The sequence below is a fragment of the Ambystoma mexicanum genome, chromosome 10 (genome assembly GCF_040938575.1).
Source record: "Ambystoma mexicanum isolate Mex_15411 chromosome 10, UKY_AmexF1_1, whole genome shotgun sequence".
Classification (NCBI taxonomy): domain Eukaryota; kingdom Metazoa; phylum Chordata; class Amphibia; order Caudata; family Ambystomatidae; genus Ambystoma; species Ambystoma mexicanum.
This window is the reverse complement of record NC_090932.1, coordinates 1,512,485,091-1,512,507,343: the sequence shown is the minus strand read 5'-3', so window position 1 is coordinate 1,512,507,343 and position 22,253 is coordinate 1,512,485,091. Positions and strand designations below refer to the sequence as shown.

At 46.4% G+C, this 22,253-nt stretch overlaps 1 protein-coding gene across 1 annotated transcript in view; it reads left to right on the top strand.

Annotated features, from left to right (window-relative positions):
- The window catches only part of TCTN2 (tectonic family member 2), a 794,052-nt gene that overhangs the window by 485,988 nt on the left and 285,811 nt on the right, over window positions 1-22,253 (top strand). The window contains exon 9 of the mRNA XM_069619693.1: window positions 12,949-13,020. Coding sequence (XP_069475794.1) covers window positions 12,949-13,020 — 72 coding nt within the window. The remainder of the gene's footprint in view (window positions 1-12,948; window positions 13,021-22,253) is intronic.

The window sequence follows — 22,253 nt, the reverse complement described above, 5'->3', positions numbered from 1 at the left end:
GCACCAGGGAGCCGCCATTTTCTGATAATCCTATCTTTTCCCCGATCGCCCTGGCTGACCTGCTTTTGCGGCACTAAATCAATTCCTCCGCCCCTGAGCCTGTCATCAGCAGACTCGTACCGCCCATTTCCCAACGCCAAAGCACGTCTCGTGTCAACATTTGCTGCGCTTCAGCTAATGACGTGTCGCCATGGAAATGCAGGACGCCTCTTTCCTCAATAAGTATAAACAGACCGTTTCACAACACACAGCAGCAGATTTTCGATTCCATTCCTCTCTCTGTGTTACTTTGAGTGTTCTGTGACTCGTTTCAGTGCTCTGGTCAGCTACCTTCGCCACTTGTAGCCCTTGTGAACAGATACAAGTACCACCGCTATAAATTATTTTAGTTTGTTTAACACACAATGGCTACAATAATGCCCTACATGTACGAGCCCGAGTATACTGAGGAGGAACTACTGGAAAGGGAAGCACGCAAAACGATGGGGATTCGGACGGCAGTTGGCAGGACGAATCAACAGATGAAGAGACTGGGCCTAGTCGAATGGATGGCGTCTCCACCTGGTGCACATGCAATCGGTGCGAGCTAATGCCAACTGAGTACGAGAAATGCTGCTGCCGAGAAAACTCGGGATGCCTGGCCTACATTTCGGAAGGCGAGCCACGACCGCAATGCATCACCGAGCTGCCAGACTTCAGGGCAGCCTGCCTCACACGGGCCGTGTTGAGAATAATGATGGTGCTTATGCACGAACTTCGAGCAACTGTTCGTCCTCGTAATCCGAGTAACGAGTAAGTATACTCTGCTTGTCATGCCACTCCTATTTCATGTTCTTCTACTATATCCAAAATTACATCTACATATCATTGTAACGCATGTAAGTCGTTCAATAGTGTGCATTGTCTAGATAGCATTTGTCCGTGTAAAATGCCATTAGTTACAAGAATTGTCATTGGCAACAAACGTTTATTAAACTTATCTTGGTCATTTAAAAACAGTTTGTTTCATTCCTTTTCACAGGTGGTACAGGCTGGTGGCCTATCGTTCCTTTACATGGTGGCTTCACGGGAGGCTTGGACACCGCGTTCGAAGAGTGATACCCGCCTGTGCCGTTCGTGCCATTAGAGAAACGTTCCCGAGTGACAGCGGTCAGTACAGGGGATTTTCTATCGCTGTGCTGCAACCTGACCTGTATAATCTTTAAAGTCTTGTATTTTTGTGTCATGAAAATAAGATACAAAATAAAACACCACATATATTTTAACAACGGTTGTCTCGATTTTTTAAATGAATCAAGTGTGTCTCCATTCAAGGATGGACGTCAGACATCTGTGCTCCGAATGGGTGAAGGTCGGGTCGCTGTGAAGCAGGGTGGTCACTATCTATCTAAGCTAACATAACATATTCTCGATAATGCATGCACTAAATAACACTTGTTCAAAGTCTTTCAGTGGGTTATGTCTCTATAAAAGTCACACATATATCTATAGTAACAATTACCATTGGATTATACAGGCCTTAGGGTCTTGACCACTATAATACACCGGTTGAAGTGTGGGTCTGTGCTCATAATAATCTCCGGTATGTGGCATTTGTTATTGATAAGCAACGCTATACTATCATTGATATAAAGGCGATATACTGTATATTGATATAAAGGCGGTTTGTGCCGGTGGATGCGCGCTGGCATGGGGGGCTGTCAGGGGCGCGAAAGGCCAAGGTGCCAAACTACATGTACACTTCAAAAGGTGTCCCACGCCCAGGGGCCATCGGTCACATGGCCTCCTCAGACCCTGTGTCTCCAGGCAGGCCTCCCCTGAGGCAGGCCGCCCCCTGCAATCCACATAAGTGTGTCTCCATTCAGCAGTCTTCCTGTGCCTTATCTGCACGCCCCAGGTCCATCCATCGCACCCCCCTGTATCAAAGACGGTTCGCGCCGGTGGATGCGCGCTGGCATGGGGGGCTGTGACGGGCGCAAACGGCCAAGGTGCCAAACTACATGTACACTTCAAACGGTGTCCCACGCCCAGGGGCCATCGGTCACATGGCCTCCTCAGACCCCGTGTCTCCAGCCAGGCCTCCCCTTGAAGCAGGCCGCCCCCCTAAGAGCACGACATACATATGTCATTCATTCACAAACACACCCCTGTTTCTAATACTTTATAAACCACTTGATATGTCTCATGAGAACATTTTTGTGCTTTGCAAGTCAACTCCTGAACGTGTTACCTGGCAACCACTGAGATCTACGCTAATCTGCTCGTCGTCGTGCTATCCGTGAACTTCTGTGACCGCTTAGAGCAAACCCATCAGTGTGCTACCCGTGGCCACCCACCTATTCTCCTGCAACATACTGCTCTGCTTGCTGAATCCATCTGTTTGTTGGTCAAGGTAAGGCCATGTATCCTAGTCATATTTCGCAGATTTTTAAATTGCTATCTATTTACGAGTTGAGTACACAATAGTGCTAGGTTCATTGGTCTCATTGCTATTGACTTCAGTTTCCATTGCTATGCTATCAATAGATCTATTTATTTTCATCTGTTTCTATTGTCATCGAATTGCACCCTTCGGGGGTCCAGTCTATAATGTAAGCATGTTTCCTTCTCGTGCAATACAGAACATCCAAGGGATGAGTCACATGTTCAGTTTTTAGTCACATCATTTATACATTTCTGCAACTTATGCAAATACTAAGCCGCACATAATGAACTGGTATAGTTCCTGCGACCAAAACAAACCTTGCATTGATCATTGTATGAATCATTTCCTTTTGTATCAAATCTTTATTCTTGAAGATTGTATAATAATGTCGATATTTACTTTTCAGATTTATCAACAATGCCTGTCTGTTCGATTAGCGGTTGCCCTTCGAAGACCCATGCGAAATCTGAAGGCACTACAATGCATGTATTCCCGAAAACTGTTGATCGAATAAGAGAATGGGTCAGACATTGCGGATATCCACTGGACGAGCTGGAAAGTAGAGTCCAACAAGTCTTACAGGACAAGAGGGGTGATCGATACCGCATCTGCAGTCGGCACTTTTCCTTGGACATGTACACAACTTCTTGGGTAACAAAGAAGAATAAACAGCGAACGACACAGAAATTGTGCGAAAACGCTATTCCCACTCAATTCGTCCACATTCCGCCACCGGTGAGTGAAGTGTCCGGATTTAGCTTTAGGCCTTGCGGTAGTGTGTAGGTAGCCAAATGGATTAATTGATATTGTAGGTGTTCTATCCCTTGTAATAATTTCGATATTGATATGAGTGTATAGTTTTTTGAATAATGACATTTATCAATATATTCTTTTTCGATTTCATAACCCACAAACGCAATGTATATATATATGGGGACAGGGAACTGTGCTGTATTGAGCATTTTTCAAGTATTCTGTCGGCTTACATGGCTATTTTTAATATTGGCATTTCATTATCAATCATTAATTGACCTTTACAACTTCTTGACTATCCCTTCAATCTAAAGCAAGAACATTCTACATCCTTGACGTGGTCGCAGTTATCAACCACTTCTAGCGCGTATCAGGTAATCTTACTAGGCTAATCCGCTACATACTTGTTTATGCATGTCAAGTAATAGTTTTATTCTATCGTGTAATTACTTTACCGAATGTTTGGTTCCTGCTTTCCAATTGATATACACCTTAGTTATCGTCCACTGGTGTTTGTTTTCAGTTCTAATTAGTGTTATCCATACTAATGTAAAGTACTGTCTTTCAGGGAGATGCTGAAGCGTCCGCCACATCTACAACATTTCTAGATGTTCTTCAACAGGAGGAGGTATGGATACCGACAGCTCCATCGAGCGTCATCATCAGAGCTGGAATTCTTGTCGTTTCATTGTTCTACACAATGTTTCATTCGTGGTTAGCCGTTGATATGTACCTGTGCTGTCGACCCCAGGTGTGTGTTATGTTTTCACAATTGTAATCCTCACTAATGCAAGTACTATGTTTCAGGCAGTTGATGGAGCGTCAACCCCTGCACTTGATGCAGAGCCTGACATTCAAGTATACGAATCGGCGCAACAGCTTTCGGAAGTGCGCACTACATTTGCAACGTCCATAGATATTCTTCAGCAGCACGAGGTATGGATAATGACAGCTCCATCATGCGTGATGATATAACGTGATTCCATTTGCTATACTTTCTTCCCCATTAACGCAAGTGCTGTGTTTCAGGGAGACGACGAAGCTTCCACCACAATCACAACATCTCATTTAGATGATGCAGATGTAAAGGAATCATTGAAAAAAGTCGATGAAATGTGATCATATTTGGATTTTCCTTGATTCTTTTGGACAATGCATCATTTGTGGTTATCTCTTTATATGTACCTGTGCGTTCGACCCCAAGTGTGTGTTATGTTTCCAATATTGAAAACCATACTAATGCAGCTACTGTGTTTCAGGGAGATGCAGATGCCTCCTCTCCAATACAACCATTCATGGCAGTCCATGCAGAGCCAGAGGTATCGCTGTCGAATACTTGTCGTTTGATTGTTGCACACAATGTTTAAATCGTGTTTGGCTATTGAGATGTACCTGTGTGTTCGTCCTCACGTGTGTTTTATGCTAACAATATTTTGATACATAGTAATGAAAGTACTATGTTTCAGGGAGACGATGGAGCCTCATTCTGTGCTGTCTATGCGGATATAGAAAATATAGTCGTTGCAGCGCAAGAGGAAGGGAGGACATGCGGAAACAAATCGGAGCTACAGCGTGCAGATGTTGAAGGTTGAGTCAAAAAAGTTGCAAAGAAAAAAAAACAAAAAAAGGTTAGTTACAAACAGTTCATAACTTTAAAAAAATGTTTGTGCTGGGGACTATTTTATGTTTTTTTCCAGTCAATTCTACTACACTCCATCTTGTGTTTAAACTGAACATCCCTCTTCCAATCTCTCCTCCAGTTACCCGTGGGTGTCAGAACTATACACACACAGACAGTGAAGCGAATGAGAGATGTGGCTTGCCAGACCGTGTACACTATGGAGGAACTATTAATTGAGGCGAGGCGTGTTCAGGCTCGAGATGCTCATGTCCAATGGCCAGAACATGAATTAACTGTGTTTGGAGACTACAGCAAAGTTGCATTGGACCATAGCTACAGTGCGACCGCACCACCACAAGAAGATGTTATTGAATGTATTGAAGATAGCTCTGAAGTAGTTGCAGATCAATTCACTCAATCTACACCTGCCAAAATTTGCCACCCAAAAACCTGTCGACATTGTTGTGTTCTCCCATCAATGTTGAAGTAATAGATGTCGAAATGACAAAGAATGAACCAGCCGCAGCATCCATAGACGCATCAGAACTTGATATCAGCGATATTACTTTCCAATGTGTTGAAATCTCCACAACGTCACAGGCCGAAACAACGTTGTCGCAGGCTGACAGTCTAATGAAAGAGAGCAAATACATTGTATTCGACAGTTGTTTGATGGAAATTATAAGTATGCTGAAATGTGTGCATTCCATTAGAGGGAAAGTATGTGGGAAGCCATTGATTAATGTGACTCGTCAAATAAAAGGCAGTAGCATCAAAATAAATGCCGCCTGTAGATTAAATCATAGGTTCTCATGGTCTGCACAACCGATGCTGGGGAAACTGCCAGCAGGCAATCTACTGTGTGCAGCTGCATCACTTTTTAGTGGCTCCAGTTTTAGAAAGTTAGAGGCCTTCTTTCAGTTTGTGGGACTCCATTTCATTTCTAAAGCGCTGTACTACATATACCAACGTGATTATCTGTTTCCGGCCATTAGTGATGCTTGGAAAATTGAACAATTGTCTCTAGCAAGTACATTCGAAGGCAAACGATTCAGGCTAGCCGGCGATGGACAGTGCGACAGCCCTGGATTTTCTGCCAAGTACTGCACCTACCACTTTCAGGACATGGATAGTAAGAAAGTTGTGAGTTCGGTGGTCGTGGAGGTAACACAATGTACATCCTCAGTGGCCATGGAGAAACTAGGTTTTATAAAATCAGTGGAAGATCTGCAATCGAGGGGAATGCACATCGACCTCATAGCCACGGATAGACACGTTTCAATTGCCAAGACAATGAGAGAGCAGTTCCCACATATTAAACATCAATTTGACGTATGGCATCTTGCTAAATCAATCAATAAGAAAATCTCGGCTGCAGGGGAAAAAAAAGGTTTTGAAAGTATTTTGCAGTGGTCACATTCTATCACCAACCATCTTTGGTGGAGCTCAAAAACTTGTGAGGGGTCAGTGGAAATACTACTTGAAAAATGGCGGTCACTGATGCACCACTGTACCAACGTTCACCGCTGGACAGCAAATGAACATTTCCACCAATGTGAACATGGCCCTTTGTCCCCAGAGGAGGCACGGAAGAAGAAGTGGTTGATTCCATATTCACCGACACACAAAGCCATTGAGAAGATTGTTTTCGACAAAACTCTATCAAGAGATTTGAGAGGACTGACAGAATTCTGTCACACAGGAGATTTGGAGGTGTTCCACAATATGTGCCTAAAGTACAGGCCAAAGCGCTTGCATTTTAGCTTTCGGGGCATGAAACATCGCACTCTACTAGCGGTCTTGGCCCATAAAAGCAATGTCGGACGTGAACAATCTAGGACTAGGGGTAAAGTAAGGATGCCTCGCTACACTAAGGTGTTTTCAAAACAAAGTAAGCAATGGGTGATCAAACCAGTCTATGATGAAATGCAGTTCGACTTTGTGAAAGGCCTTATTGTTGCTGTGAAGAGAAGCACAGATATGGAATTTTGGACGTTTCTGTGCAGAGCAGTGATCCATTGCCACCGAACATTGCGACTGTGCCATGCCCACCCGAAGCACAGCTGATTGTGAAGTACAAATCCCGGTTTAAATAATTGCAATACGATTGTCTTTTTGTAAATAAATGTTATTGTACAATGTACCTGTAAACCTAACCCCTACCTTCACCATCATGGGTGGCGAACAAGCTGGGTGTCATCTTTGAATTCTCTCTATTCACCTCACATATGTGTATGTATATATTTTTCTCATGTCTCATCTCATGTAAATGTAAATGCTGCGCACTGTTAACAGAGGGGAGGCTTGCGTATTGCAAATAATAAAACAAACAAACAATAAATCTCACTTTTAACTCAACTCCTGTGGTACTTTATACTTTCCCTGACCTTCCGCCAAAAATTAAATGTCTCAATTTGGGCTGCAAAGCTCGCAGACAACGGGGACAAAATTGGGGCACTTAGAACACGCCAAGCGGGCCGTGGCATTTGGGAGAGAAGCCAGTTCGCATTTGCACATTGAGGCGCACTACATAGACGGATTCTAAACTTCAAGTTCTCACAGATGCATATACTACGTGATGTTGCAAATAAAGAATGCGAAGGACAGCGCCCAGATGAGGCCCACAAGTCGCACTGGAAGTATAAGGGTCTATTGTTTTTTGACCTTGAGACAGGGACCATGCCGAAAGAACTACATTTGAAGGGAGTGCGCAGTAACGTAAGAGACGATAAGGCAGAAAATTCAGAAACTAGACCGAGTTTCATTTTAGGTCAGTATACGAAAAATCGTTGTCAAGAGCACGGTCCGTTTTACAGACTGCATTACGAAGAGACACAATGGAAATTTCAAATATAATGTAAGTACATTTTTACACGCTTTTATACCGGAATGAAGATTTAATGAATGGATGCATGAATAAATGAATGAATGAAGAGCTAGGAAAAGCAAGTAAAACTGTTTGTAGTGGGCACATGGGCATGCAGGTCCACTGGTCTCACCGATCTCGGTCCTTGGCCCAGCCACTTTTCCCTGCACTGCCTACCTGCACTACGGGACTGTCTTTGTATCCTTCAGCCCCTTCTCCCGGCATTTACCTTGCACTTGCCACCAGCTGGCCCTATTATTTAATTTGTATTCAACCAACCATGTACAGCCCTTCCCCATGCGGGATCAGAAAGACACCTGACCTAGTAGGATCGTTGTCTGTCTGCCCTTGTTCCCCACCTGCCTCGTCACGCCTAGAAACACTTGAGTATAGGCGCGTTAAAAATGCCATATCATATATCATATCATTCCTCACGCATGTAGACTAACTGTTGTTTATCATTGTGTGTTGGACTCGATTTATCTCGTTACTTTTCGCATTGATTTTAGAGACGAACATACTCCATTGAACTATCCTTGCAAGCAAATAGTTTCTGATCGGCCGTAATAAATAAAATGAGTAATATTAATGAAGTTCGGCTAGCGAGACTAATTATAATTTTTTTGTTTTCATAACAGGTATTTGATCCCATTCTGCCACTGCCATCTGTTTGAGACACCGGCAGATGGATTCTTCAGCAGATACCTGCAGCTTCGTGTCAACAACTGGAGCACGATCACCATATTATGGGACGATCGCCAAGGGCCCACATGCCCTTACGCTGTACTAGTGGCTAGAAGCAACATAACAACCTTTAGGCTGGACTAGTGCCTAGTTGATGGAACAGCCTTGCGGTTCACCGTGCTTCCAAAGTGATTCTTTTTACGAAAATGAACAACCTGTGTACCATAAAGGAACAGCGCGTGACTCAAGATGAAACGGAACAGTTATTGCGGATACAGATAAAAGAAAATAAATGGCTTCCGGAGTTCATATGGCAATTGCTGAATATTCTCTAAACATTTAATGTCAAATAAATGTACTTTACCAAATGTACCGTGTTGCTGTTTCATTTTAAAGTACAGTTTCATATTCCGAATTGTGGCCCGCTGTGTTGTGAGTTGATCTGTGTTGGTTTCCGGGTTCTGTGTGGAGTCGCGCAGAAGACGACTGGGCGCGTTTGCCTACGCAGCACAGTAACGTCACGGGGAGAGGCGGGGAATATGAATGTTTTGATAATGTCAGGCTCAGGGGCGGGGGAATTGATTTAGTGCTGCAAAAGCAAGTCAGCCAGGGCGATCGGGGAAAAGATAGGATTATCAGAAAATGGCAACTCCCTGGTGCATGTTTTCGCGTGCGTTTAATGGACGAAAACTTGGGTAAGGTCCATAGGAAAGTTTTCTAAAATCGAGCCACTTAGGCTTAAAAAAACATGGCCGACCCGTAGGGACAATAAAAATTTTACTAGACCATGCCTTTAAGTTACACAGTCTCTCCCAGTGTCCCATACATTCCTGCTGTAGTTGGGTGACATTACTAGCATCTTACTGGGAATGGCTTCCATTATTTAATAATGTCTCTAGTTTCTCCTCCGCGTTCTGTAGTTGCCGTAGTATACCCCCCTGTAGTCCCTTGGATTTGGCTATTGCTGCCCCTCTAACCACCACCTTGAATGCTTCCCATAGGGTCCCAGTTGACTTTACACTTCCCGTGTTAATTCGGAAATATTCTGCTATTTCGGTTCTGAGGTCTTCTCTAAAGACCGTATCCTTTAAAGCCTCTGCTCTGAGTCGCCAAGTGGGGTTCCTGGCTCTAGGGGTTATGTATTGCCATGATAAGGTCAGTGACGAGTGGTCCGAGAGGACTCTCGCTCTATATTCTGGGCGCACAATTTCTCAGATGATCTCCTGTGTGACAAATACATAATCTAACCGCGTGTACAGATTTTGTGGGGCCGAGTAATAGGAATAGTGCCTGTCTCGTGGGTGGTACAGCCTCCACATGTCCTCTAGCTAGAGGTCTCGCAGTAGAGTTCTTGGGGCTCTGGCGGCCGGGGTGGGTCTATCATATTTCGCATCTGACCTGTCAACTATTGGGTCCAATGTACAATTAAAATCCCCACCCTGAATGACTGTGCAACCTAGGTACGGGCTCATTTTGCTGTATAGGGTCCTAAAGTAGTTCACTGTGTCCTGGTTCGGGGCGCATGTAGTAACAATACATACTTCTCTATTTTTGATCAGTCCCTTCAATATTACCATTCTTCCGTCAGCCTTGGTCGTGGACTATAGCAACTGGAATGGAACATGTGGTGCTAACCAAGTGACCACCCCCCTAGCATAAGCTGAGGACGTTGCACCTATAAGGGTTTCCTTCCATTTCCTTTTTAGGACTTCTAGTTTCTCTTTAGTGAGGTGCGTTTCTTGTATCAGGGCAATATCTATCTTCTGTCTTTTTAGATACATTGTGACTTTATTTCTCTTCAAGTAACTGTTTAGCCCCCTAACGTTCGAGGTCATTATCTTCAGGTCTCCCATGCCTCATCCATACCCCGTCCCTCCTCCCTCCTCTCTTAATACATTTCCATCTTGGATGTGCGCTTATGTAGGCTCGTTCTCTAACTACTAATGCCCCAAATCCCAATACTCCCTTCCCGCCCCCCAATTGGAACACATCCCTCAACTCCCCTCCTCCCCCCTCCCTACCCATCCCCAACTGTTGCCCAGCTCCATCCCTGGATCTCAGGCGCTCCCGCATTTAGTCCTATCTCAGCCTGCCGATATTAGGAACTCAGCAGGGCGGTTAACTCACTACCGGTAACCTAACTAACTAAACTACTGGGGTGTGGGAGTGGGTCCGCTGTTTCCCTGCGTTATGCTCAATATGCTGCGTGCACAAATCTCCTCGTGTTAAGCACTGATTACTTTAATACTGCTTGTGCTCTATCTTATATTCTAGTCCCATTGTCTTAAGTCATACGGCACCTTGGCTTCCGGAGGCACTGCTTCACTTCTCAATTCTGTCCACCTTCTGCGGGTCTGTCTCATCCGGACAGCTCTGGCCGTCTAGCCATTCTGTCGCTTCCTCTGGTGTCTCAAAAAAGAGGGCCCTGTTTTTGTGGAACACCTTCAGCTTTGCTGGGTACATCAGCATGTACTTGTAGCCCGCGTCTCGCAGCCTCCTCTTGATAGACCCATAGTTCAATCATTTCCTGTGCACCAGGAGCGTATAGTCTGGGTACGCCGTGATGGATGCAGCCGCCCTGTGTATTGTGCCTCCTTTTCAGAAGAATTCCAGGATCTTCTCCCTGTCTCAATAATTCAGGATCCTAGCAATGATCAGCCTCAGAGGGGCTCCCGGTGGTGGTCTCCTTGTGAGGGCCCTATGTGCTCTCTCCACTGCGAACCCCTGGGTGAGGGCTCCTCCTTGTACTTCCTGCAATAGCATGGTCTCTATGTAGTCCGTGGGGTTCGGGCCTTCGTCGCCTTCTGGAAGCCCGACAATGTGCATATTAGTCCTGCGGGCCCGTCCTTCGGCTTCCTCAGCTCTGCTTTCCAAGTTGCCCACTTGCTGACGTAGTATGTGGATCTCCGAGGCATCCGACTTACAGGCCATTGAGTTTGAGCTTGCCGCCTTCTCCAGTTCACCCGTGCATTCCGGCACTTTCCTGACATCTTGTCTCAGAATGTTCACATCCTCTTGCACCGCACCAATTTTAAGATCCAATGAGGTTTTGAGATCTGCCATGGTTGCTTCCAGTTTGGTTTCCCAGGCCGACTTCAGGTCTGCGATTGCGTCCAGGATCGGCTGATTGTCTCGCTCTGACGTGTTGTCCGGTTGCTGATTGTCTTTCCTGCTGGTCCCCTCCATTGTATGTTTTTTTTTAGCAAAGTCCTCCATTGTCGCTTGCTTCCCTTTTGGTTTCAGAGGTTTGGAAGCCATCTTGGCTCACTCTTATGTCCTAGTTTGCCACAATTAGGTTTCGGTTCTCGCCCCACATTCTCTTTTATCTTGAGAATCTCAAAAACACATTCATGGAAAGTTTCTTGGGAGAAATTATGTTCCCTTTCTAGTCCAGATTTGTATGTTTTTCTGCATCACTCAAACATGTCCCTCATGATTAGCATGGTGGGGAGAATCGTGACCCACAGACGGAACAGTGACCCCTGCTCACTTCCCAGTCCCATTCATAAGCCGACACTCCCAAACACCCTCTTGGGCTCTTTGTTTGAGGCCTTTAGAGAGGGCTTGAACGGCGAGGGTGGGATGCCTACACGGCAGCATTTAATCGAGAAGACAGTAGGAGGTGTTTCACCATTTAAAAGGGAATTTACTGAATTCCACCTTCTGCCTTACAATCTCGTCACACAGACCTTTTGCTGGTATGCTATGATTAAGTTTCCCGGTTTTATGGTATTTATTTTTTCAACATTTCCATCTGTATTTTTGCATATTTCAATTTTGCTCATTTTATCTGCATGTACCCATATGTATTTGATGGAATCACTAGTGCATTTGAGGCTGCCCCTGGGTTTGTGATGGCTTATAGCAGGGCATAGGAGACTGCAAATGGCATGAAATAAAGCTGGACCGTTGTTGATGCTTATGTATTTTAGGATACATTCTAAACGCTCTTCAATGCATCATTATTGTAACTTTAAAAAAAATATATGGTTTTGTGTGATCATTGATTGAATGAAATTAAGTAGGAATTGGTTCATAGGGAACATTTAATCGAGCCCTCTGAGATTCCTTATATTGCTGCAATACCAGAGCCTTGTACAGTGTTCTACATTTGGCTCAAACAGTAAGATTTCTCGGCTTCGCCTGGCAGTCTGGGATCCTTTGACTATGCCTTCAGAGTGACTCCAACAATAGCATGTGTTCAATTAAAGTGACATGCTGGCGTATATTGCACATACCTTCATAATTCTTTCAGAAGGATTGTGCGATGATCAGACTGTTGGTTGAACGGTTGTCTTTATTCACAACTCTGTCTATGCTACAAGATGATACCCTTTGTCAGGAAAACGAAGGTCTAAAATTGTTCATGGCTTTCACTGCAACAACCCTAAGAGTGTTATGGGGAGTTTGGGCCTGATTATATTTATTCTGACAGGATGCCCATTTGAAAGGACTACTGGGTCTCTCCTCTAACCCGGTATTCCAGTGGAATGCAGGTGAAAATGCCAATTTCTATAAGAACTGGAACTTGGAAGCTTGTTGATGAAATGTTTACAGCCCTAGACAGTAAATAATGTGTTGCCTCTGTTTTTTATGCAGCTTCTGTAGCATTAAATGTGACTGAAGAACGAATAGCAAACTACAGCAAATTCATTGCATTGGCAAGCACAGGTACCAACGTATATTTTTGTGCATGAGATGTAAAAAATTATCTTGCTATGAAAAATTGCAAGGCCTTTTTTCTTGCTGCTGATTCAGAATTCAACATTGTTTTGTTGTGTTAATAAGTTGTGTACTGTCCGGATAGTGGAATATTGTGCCTGTGCCAGGGGTGACTCTGCTGCGGGTGAAAGGAAGAGTTGACAAGATGGGTGTATCGGGTGTAGCTTAGAAACAGACAAGCAATTGTAAAGGAACCTAGGGCTTGAGGAGGAAAGTGTATTGTGCATGTGTACTCTTGGTAATGGATCAAACTGACTGCTGATCATGGATTCGAGATGTGCTGAAACCTAATCTTGAACTGTGGAGACTTCTTCACTAGATATCAATTTAAAAGTCTACTTACACGATTATCTAGTAGTGCAAAGCCAACTGCCAGAAGTCCCCGAAGCAAGAGTTTGCCAGTACACTACAACATGGTGAACAGGGGGAAAGAAGGGCAAATGTATAGTCTCATTGAGCTGTCCATGCTTGGCCACTTGGTAAGAGAGAGGATGGAATGATCTCTCATGCCGTGGACAGTGATGGAAGAATCTGTGAGCCATACAGTGAGGTCACTGAATTTTTTCGATTTGAACACTCAAAATTCGAGGACAGTACCAGTAATGACGTCTGTGGACGCTGCTCCAATCATTTGCAGGTTCCCCCAGGTGTCTGCAAAAGACCAAGAAATAGTTACTTGCACAGACTCTGATCAATGGAATTAGTGACTGTGACAAATCTGAGGAAGATGTCTCTTCTCCCCTAGATGCAGACCTTTTTTGGGTGGTAGGGCAGTACGTCCACAGGACACTGCTTCTCCTGCGGCTGATATACAAGGAGAAGATTATGTGGTGAAAGAATTCCCCACTGAGATTGGGGAACAACAAAACACCAAAGAACGCAATATCTAACCGATGTAATAGACCCCACTCCTTCCCCCACCACCTGCCTCTACCCAACGCCCTCCTTCCCCCATTCCCCTGTTGCCTCAGGATAGTCCAAGCTCATGTCCAGTGAGATCTCCATGTATGTTCCACTGACACATTTTATCACTTTGTGGTGGGAGTCTCCCTCCTTTGTTTACTGCTTTGCGCATTATACTTTCCAGGATCTGATCCGGGGTACTTCTTGACTCTCTTGCAAATTTCCGTTTGTTACTCCTTCCCCTTCACCCTCTCCTCTGTCTGCCGTCTTCCCTTTGTGGTCTCTGGGTCTATCCACATTCTATAGTTGTCCCTCTCCTCCTGATTGTGGCTTCTCGGGGCCATACCTCTTGAGGAAGGCTGACCATTTTATTTCTCATGATGGGGTCAGAACTTGGAACTGCCCAGTCAGTTGTTATACCCTCTTCTTATGCCCTCTGGCGCTGTACCTGCAATCGCTAGATCAGAATGTGTTTTTCTTCGACATTGCCCCATCCCAGCCTAGAAACTATTAGCGTTAAAAGTAGCCAGATGTATTCTGCGATTGCTAGCCTATTCTAATCTGACTGGTGTTATTAATATTACAAATGTACTGCTGAGCCACCTGTCTTGTGCCTACAGTTATTGTACCCTGTCGCCAAAAAATGTATTTTTACTCTCCTTATCTCAGCCTAGTAATTGCTGCTGCCAAAAGTAGACAGACCTATTCTGCCACTGCCAGCTTACTCTAACTCTATTGATTGTATCAGACGTTGCTAGATATTGTGAGTACTACTAGGATTCTTAGTCCATTGCCTCTTACCTAGGGAGCTTATTAGCCCATTGCGTCTAACCTAAGGCACCACCACTGCGAAGATCGTCTTGACACAGTACCAATGGTATAACCTCCATACTTCTAGAGTAGGACTAACCAATACTGAGCCGCCATGCAGCCCGTCCATACAGACCTTTTCTCAGCTGCTCATTCCTCATGGACCCCTTCCTGGCCTGAGACTCTGCCCTGCACAGCAGGCACATTGACCCAGATGGGGAATGGTCACACCCGACTTGGGTGCACCCAACACCATCCCCACCCATACCCAACACCCTTCCTTCCTAAAGCATCACCATTCCCGGCCCTAATGAGGAGGGCATCTGAGAGAGGTCTTGGATAAGGCCTTGGACCTTATCACAGCTAATGACCTAGATATCCTCGCAGTTACGGAAGCCTCGCTCCACGCAGCCTCAGGCCCTACTCTCTCCTTGGCCATCCCAGAAGGATACACGATTCACAGGAATGATAGAGTGGACACCAAAGGAGGTGGAGTAGCTCTCCTAGCCAAAAATACATATGATCTGAGAGTAGCAGCAGTACGCCCCTTCACTTCAGGTGAAGTAATCACCTTGAAAATCGCCCTCACACATACCTGCACCCTCCCCCCTTCACATAGTTTACAGACCCCCTGGCCCATTATCTTCCTTTGAAGATGACATTCTTTGCTCTTAGCCTCCAACACGAAGCCTCTCTCTAAAATAATCGGTTCCATGTCATTTCATCGCAGGATGTTTTTCCGCTGGGTTTTTTACCGCAAAGTTTTTTCTGCAAAAACCCATCGAATTGTTTGGGGGGGGGGGGTGGAGGTTCCCCCAAAATCCCCATATTTTCTAAAAAATTCGATTGGTTTTTTAACGCAAAAAAACATCCCGTGACGAAAGGACGTTGTACCAAATAATCATCCTAGGTGACTTTAACCTTGGCCTGAACGACCCCCTTGACACCCAGGCTCACCTCCTGGCCAATTCAATGAAAGCCCAAGGGTTCACTCATCGTACCTCCCTTCCCACTCACGGAAAAGGGCGCTCCCTAGATTGGCTTGCTGACAATAATTGTGTCACAGACATTCTAGCCAACACCACTTGTCCATGTTCGGACCATAACACCATCCTCTTCTCCACCACGATAATCACCAAACCTGTCAAATCTACCATTCTCATATCAACCCTCCCATCAAGAAATCAAAAAAACATCAACAAAGGTAACATGTTACCCCTCCTGCTGCCAATAATCAACATGACGGACCCTCATATACCTAGACATGAACACATCTCTTCAACTAGACGACACATTCACTGGCTTCCTGTGCAAGACAGAATTAAATTCAAAATCCTCTCACTCACCCACAAATATCTCTCAAGCAACGCACCAGCCTACCTCTCTAATTAAATTTCTAAAACCCAATCAATCAGACAAACACGTTCCCCCTACTCCAACCTAATCGTCACTCGAAGATTCAGGAGACATAAAGTAGGCGGATCCAGCTACCCAGTGGTCGCGGCCAAATTGTGGAACACCTTACCATCATCTTTGAGGAATGACACATCCTTTATGGTAATTCCGTAGAAACCTAAAAACCTTGCTCTTCAAGCAAAACTCCCCTTAAAGAATACTGCAACAAATTTAATTAGCTCAGAGTTATCATAGGCACCAACATGCAGGATTGAGCTTGTACTGCTTGCATAACAAATGAAAACCGGGAAAATGTATGCAATGCTATCCCATGTAATGTGTGTCTGGGTCTTTCTCTGCATCTTCTACACCTTTTGTATCTCCTGTGTAAGATGCATCACATGCATGTAACCAAATTCTTAAGTTCAAGCGCCTAGATATATCTAGGTTACGCACGCTCTATAAATGTTCAAATAAACAAATACATTGTTCCTTTATGTATATGTCCCTGGCTTTCTGGGCCCATTGCCGTTCACCTGGGAGTTTGTCTCTCTTCCATCCCCCTGCCAGGCCTGCCCTCTCTGCCAGCAGGAAGTGGGGCATATGAGGTAACTTCGTCCATTTCCCCTCTACCACTTCCATCCCAGATAGCACCAACAGGGGATCTAGGCTCCTTTCCACTCCGTCTAGGGCTTTTATCCATCCCAGGACCTATTTCCAGTACTTTTGCACCTCCCCGCATGACCACCACACATGCCAGTAATCCGCCTTCTGACCACATCTCCTCCAGCAGTGTGGCTCTACCCCGGGTACATCTTGGACAACCTAGCTGGGTCCCACTGCCATCTGTACAGAAGTTTAATGCCATTTAGCTTATACTGACAAGCAATAGACGTTCAATTGCCATATCCCCTTCCCATTTCTTTTTGTATGTGTCTATTTCCCCTCCTGTGCAGCTAGCAGGGTCTGATATAGCTTGGATATTGGATATTGATATATGATAGGTTATTTAGAACATGCTTAATACCCAGAGGTTTCTAAGCGAGGACCTGGGGATTGAACCTGTGGTGCTCTGCTATCCTCCCGAGACCCCGTTATTTCCCTCGTCACGCTCAGTATCTTTTCCGTATCTGTCAGCTCCCTCTGTAGCTTCTGCCTCCATTCGCTTGACATCAGTACTCCCTTGATTTGCAGGTATTTAAATATTGAGATTTTCCGTATGCCAATGTTCTCATGTAGCTCGGCCACCTCTATGAATTCCCCGTTCTCGAGTACCTGCCCCACTCTTTCCAGCCCTGCCTCGAACCAGTCTTGGAATAAGGTATCGGGTGGGGGCCCACATATGACTAAGTGGGGACGGCCAGGTTGTAACTCCTGCCATTTCTTTCTTGACCCTCCACAGTTCCCCGAGCGGTCCCAGTATTCGTGGGTTTTGCCTTTTCTTGGAATCGCCTTCCGTTGTGCCCAGAGCCATTCCCCTAGTGTGACCGGCCTCCATTGATCATTTTCAATCCTAACCCATTATTTCTGTTGGTCCATCCTCAAGTGGGGGACCAGGGCTCTAAACTAAGCTGCCCTCTAGTAGGTTTGCATGCCCGGGAGTCCCACTCCACCCTTCTCCTTTGGCTGCACCAGTACCCTGTTTGAGACCCTCTGCTTTTTCCCTTGCCATATGAATCTACTAATTCTCCTCTTAAGTTCTGTGAATTGAGTGTCTGGCAGCTCGATTGATAGATCATGGTACAGGTATATGACCCGAGGTAGCAGTGCCATCTTAACCGCATTCAATCTGCCCAACCATGATTTTATGGGCCTCGACCATATTTCAAGGTCCCCGAAAAGCCTATGTAACAGCGGGGGGAAGTTGAGCTCATATAGCCTGTCAAGGTCCTTGGGTATTCTTACCCCCAGGTATTTTATACTTCTTCCACTGGGATCCCCAGACTGCCCCATTCCCCACTACTCTCCCCTACTTCTCTTCTCAGCAGGAGGAGGACTGACTTGTTCACATTGACCCTGAATCCCGACACTCGCCCATAGCCTTCCAAAACCTGCAGTGCCTGTGGACCGATACGGCATTCGAGATGTATAGTAATACATCATCTGCATGCATGCTTGTTTTATGACTCTCATTTCCCACTTTTGATGCCACTTATCGGGTCCGCCGCCCTTATTTTCATGTCCAGGGGCTCCATTGTCAGTGCAAATAGCAAAGGAGATAGAGTTTTACCATGTGACTCTGAGTTACGCTTGAGAAATTTTTATAAAATCCTGTGGTGTAACGGTCTTCCCCTGGGGCTTTCCCATTCTGGAGGCAAGAAATCCCTCCCTCACTTCCTCCATGCTTATTGGGCTCTCAAGGTGCTCTGTTTCTGGGCCTGTGAGTCGAAACATGTTGACCCCCTGTAGGTACTCATCTATCGCTGTGTCTGCTTCAGAGCACTCTGACTTGTAAAGTTCTTCATAATATTGAGCAAAGCTCTGTTATGTCAGTAGGTGTAGGTCTAGTCCCTACTTTTAGGTCCTCTAAGGTTGTCGCCCATCTTTCTGCATTTTGCACCCAGAGTCAAGCTGCCAGGAGCACGTCCGCTTTGTCCCCCTTTTCATAAAACCTCTGCTTGATATACTTTAACTTACTCAGGGTTGCATCTTTTCCCAGCGCTTTAAGTTCGCCCTCTTTGCCTGTACTGCCTCCCGGGTCTCGTCTAACTCTCCCTCTCTCCCCAGACATGCATTCTTTCCTCCACATCAATTATTTATTTTGGAAGTTTTTCCTCCTGTAGCCTTCTTTCCCGTTTCTTACACAAGCCTTCCCTGATCAAAAGCCCTCTCAAAGTGGCCTTCCCCGCATCCCATACCACACCCGTGCCCACCTCCCCAGTGTCGTTTATCTCAAAATATTCTTCTGTATCGTTTGCGATCTGGTCCGCGAATATGGGGTCTCTCCAGAGTAATTCATTGCATCTCCAGCTGCTGTCCGGCCTGTGAATTCCTTCTATGTCCAGGATCATCCGGACCATATTGCCGGTCCGGCCCACTGGCCTATTGTCACATCCCATTATTCTTGCCCCTTGGTCCGTATTCAATAGCAGGTAATCTATCCTGGTGTATGTTGCATGAGGTGCAGAGAAGAAGGTGTAGCCCCTCTCTCGGGTACGTTAGTCCCCACACATCGACCAGGCCGCGTGTCTCTATTGTCCGCCCTAGGTGCCGTACCCTTTCCACCACCCACAGGGTCCCATCCTCACCCGCTGCTTTCCTGTCCCACGCTTCATTCGCCCAGGAATTGAAATCCCCCCTTTGATTTATAGCTTTGCCCCCAGCGTTTTGTATGAATCCTGCCTATCCTTGATTGGGTGCATATACTGTGGCCAACACAACCCTTGCTCCTTCCAGTCTGCCCTGTATCGCAAGCAGCAGCCCCTCCATAAGTTTACTCACTACACATTCCTGTATTCTGTATTGTTTGTGCAGGATCACCCCCACTCCCCCTCTCTTTACCGGGCCAGAAGCCCAATGGGCCTGTCCTATACCTACCCTGCTCAGAGCTCGCTCACCCCCCCCCCCCGAAGTGTTTCTTGTAGAAATAGCACATCTAGAGAGGCGTTTACAAAACTCCCTTGCCACTAGAATCCTCTTCATTGGTGAGTTTAAGCCTTTCACGTTTAGGGTCTCCACAACCAGACTCCTGCTTCTTTCATCTGTCCCCATTTTGTTGTGACTCATTCACGTCTTTACACTCCTCGGTTGGTTGTTGTCTCCCACCTTTCGCCATCTTGTTTATAGTAGAGTCTCTTCTTATCACTTTCTTTCCTGAGGCGTAACCCTCCATTGAACTCCCCCTTGAACATTGTAACAGTTTATAACCTTAACTTGACAAACTTTGTAGTACTGCTTTGTCATCACAGGGGTCCCACGCGGAGATGGTCTATTCAGTCTCGTATACATCCTCCCCGTCTGGCTTCTCTGCGGGCCCGGGTTTGGCAGTTGCCGTTCCCTGCTCATGGTTGGCCCATCAGGTTCCCTCGTTTCGATCTTACATGTCTTATGTGAGGTGACAGTGATTGCTCTACCTCGTCTGCAGATGTTATACGATATTCAACTGCTTCCACCTCAAACTGTAGCGATAATGGGTATCCCCCACCTGTACCAGATGCCTTTCTCTTGGACCCACTTCGCGAGCGGTCTGTAGTCCCTTCGCCTGGATAGCATGAGGTTGGACAAGTCTTGGTAGATTGTCACCTTCAAGTCTTCGAAATCCACTTCTCTGCGTTGCTTTGCTCTGGTCAGCACTTCGGCTTTGTCTTTAAATCTTAAGAATTTGGCCACGATAGAGCGGGGGCCTTTTCCATAGCGTTCCCCCCCCGCTCTGCGCTCTTTCCAATTGTACCACTTTACCTCCCTCAGCTTCAAAGAGACTGTGTACAAGGGACTGGACCTTCTCTTCCACTTGTGTCACGGTCTCTCCCGCTGTTTCTCTAAGACCCAGTATTCAGATGTTATTTCTCCTCTCTGTTTTCTAAATCATCCATCTTTAGCATCACCTCCTTTTCCTGCAACTTTAACTCTGTCATCCTGGCGTCCAACCACATTGCCACCAGATCCACATTTATCTGGCTGTTTTCCAGGCCCTCTATCTTGTTCTCAACAGCGCCTACTCTGTTTGGTAGGTCTGCTAGCGAGGCCTGTAGGTCCCCTCTGAGGACCTTAATTTCTGCCAGGATGTGGCCTGAATCCTCTTTTGTGGAGAAGAGACATATCCACCTCCGTTAACATTGTTCCCTCGGTTGTCTTTCTCGTTACCCATCCCTCATTTCTAGATTGCAAAGCCCTCTGGTCCATCTCTTGACGTGTTGGGCCGGGGGACATTTCCTTTCCCCTTCCTTTTTGTGTTCTTGTTCTTTTATGTGCCCTTCTTCCCTTTTTCCTGTTCTTTTTTTTCCTCCGTGCTCTTCTATTAATTCCATCTTCTGGGTATCACAGCCCGGTTCCTGGTCCTAGGGTTCCCTCTTCACTTTCCCCTCTTTCTCCGGCACCAACAACTGGTTTGTAGTACGTCAGTCATCCTGTCCCTCAGCCTTTTCGCTTGCCTACTTCGGGATATCTCTCCCCTCTACTCTTCAGGGCTCGCCTTCTTTGTTTCCCCCCACTTTTTGTTTTACTCTTGGGCCAGCTGCTCCCACAGCCAGTCAATGGGGCGGGCATAGGGTTCTGTCCTGCAGTGCTGGTTTGGGGGCGGAGGTTTACGGCGGCCGGGGCACTGGTTTGCCACTGGTTTACACCTGGGCAGCTGTCCCCTCGTCCGCTGGTTCCTGGGTCCACTCGTGGTGGGTACCCGGCTCTGACGTCTCGCTCCCTGTCACAAGTCTTCTCCTGTGTTTTGCTATTGGTGCGGTCCGCTCTTGTAGGGGCGTGGGTGGGGGCGAGGGAGGAGTTGTACCGGACCCCTTTCCTTCTCTTTCCCTGAGGGCTCCCCTGACCCGTATAGTTTTGCTGATTTTGCGGGTGCTCCCTCCCTATGCGTCCAGCCCTCTCACCGTACCTCTGTATCGTGTGTCCTTCGTCTTGCTCCATGCCACTCTGGCCGATGGCGCTGCAGCTTGCTCAGTTTATGATGTCCCGGTCTCTGTCATGTGAGGCTGCCGGGAGCAGCCTTCTGGCGCTGCCCTGGTCAATGGGGGTGGGGGAGTTTTGGGGACTATAGGCCTTTATTTTAGTCTTTGATGGGGCTGCGGGTCCCCCGGCCGGCTCGCCCCAAGACAGCTTGCTTTTGTTATATTTCCACAATGAGGGATGGGAGGGGGGGGGGGGAGTCCGGTCCACTGCCTTGTAGACTCTAGGTGTTCTGCTTCCATTCAGGGCCTCCAGTGCCTGCCGCGGGTCTCTCTTACCCTCCGCTGCCTCCTCTCACTTTAAGGTGGGCTACTTCTGGGACCGTCTCCCGGAACCTCCCCTCCAGCCTGGCCTCCGCTTCTTCGCTGTGTGCTTTGAACCTGCGTTGCGCCTTCTGTGCCCGGGCTCTGTGGACTGGAGCGGGTTCTGAGGGGCCTGCACTACCCCACAAAGGTGCCGCA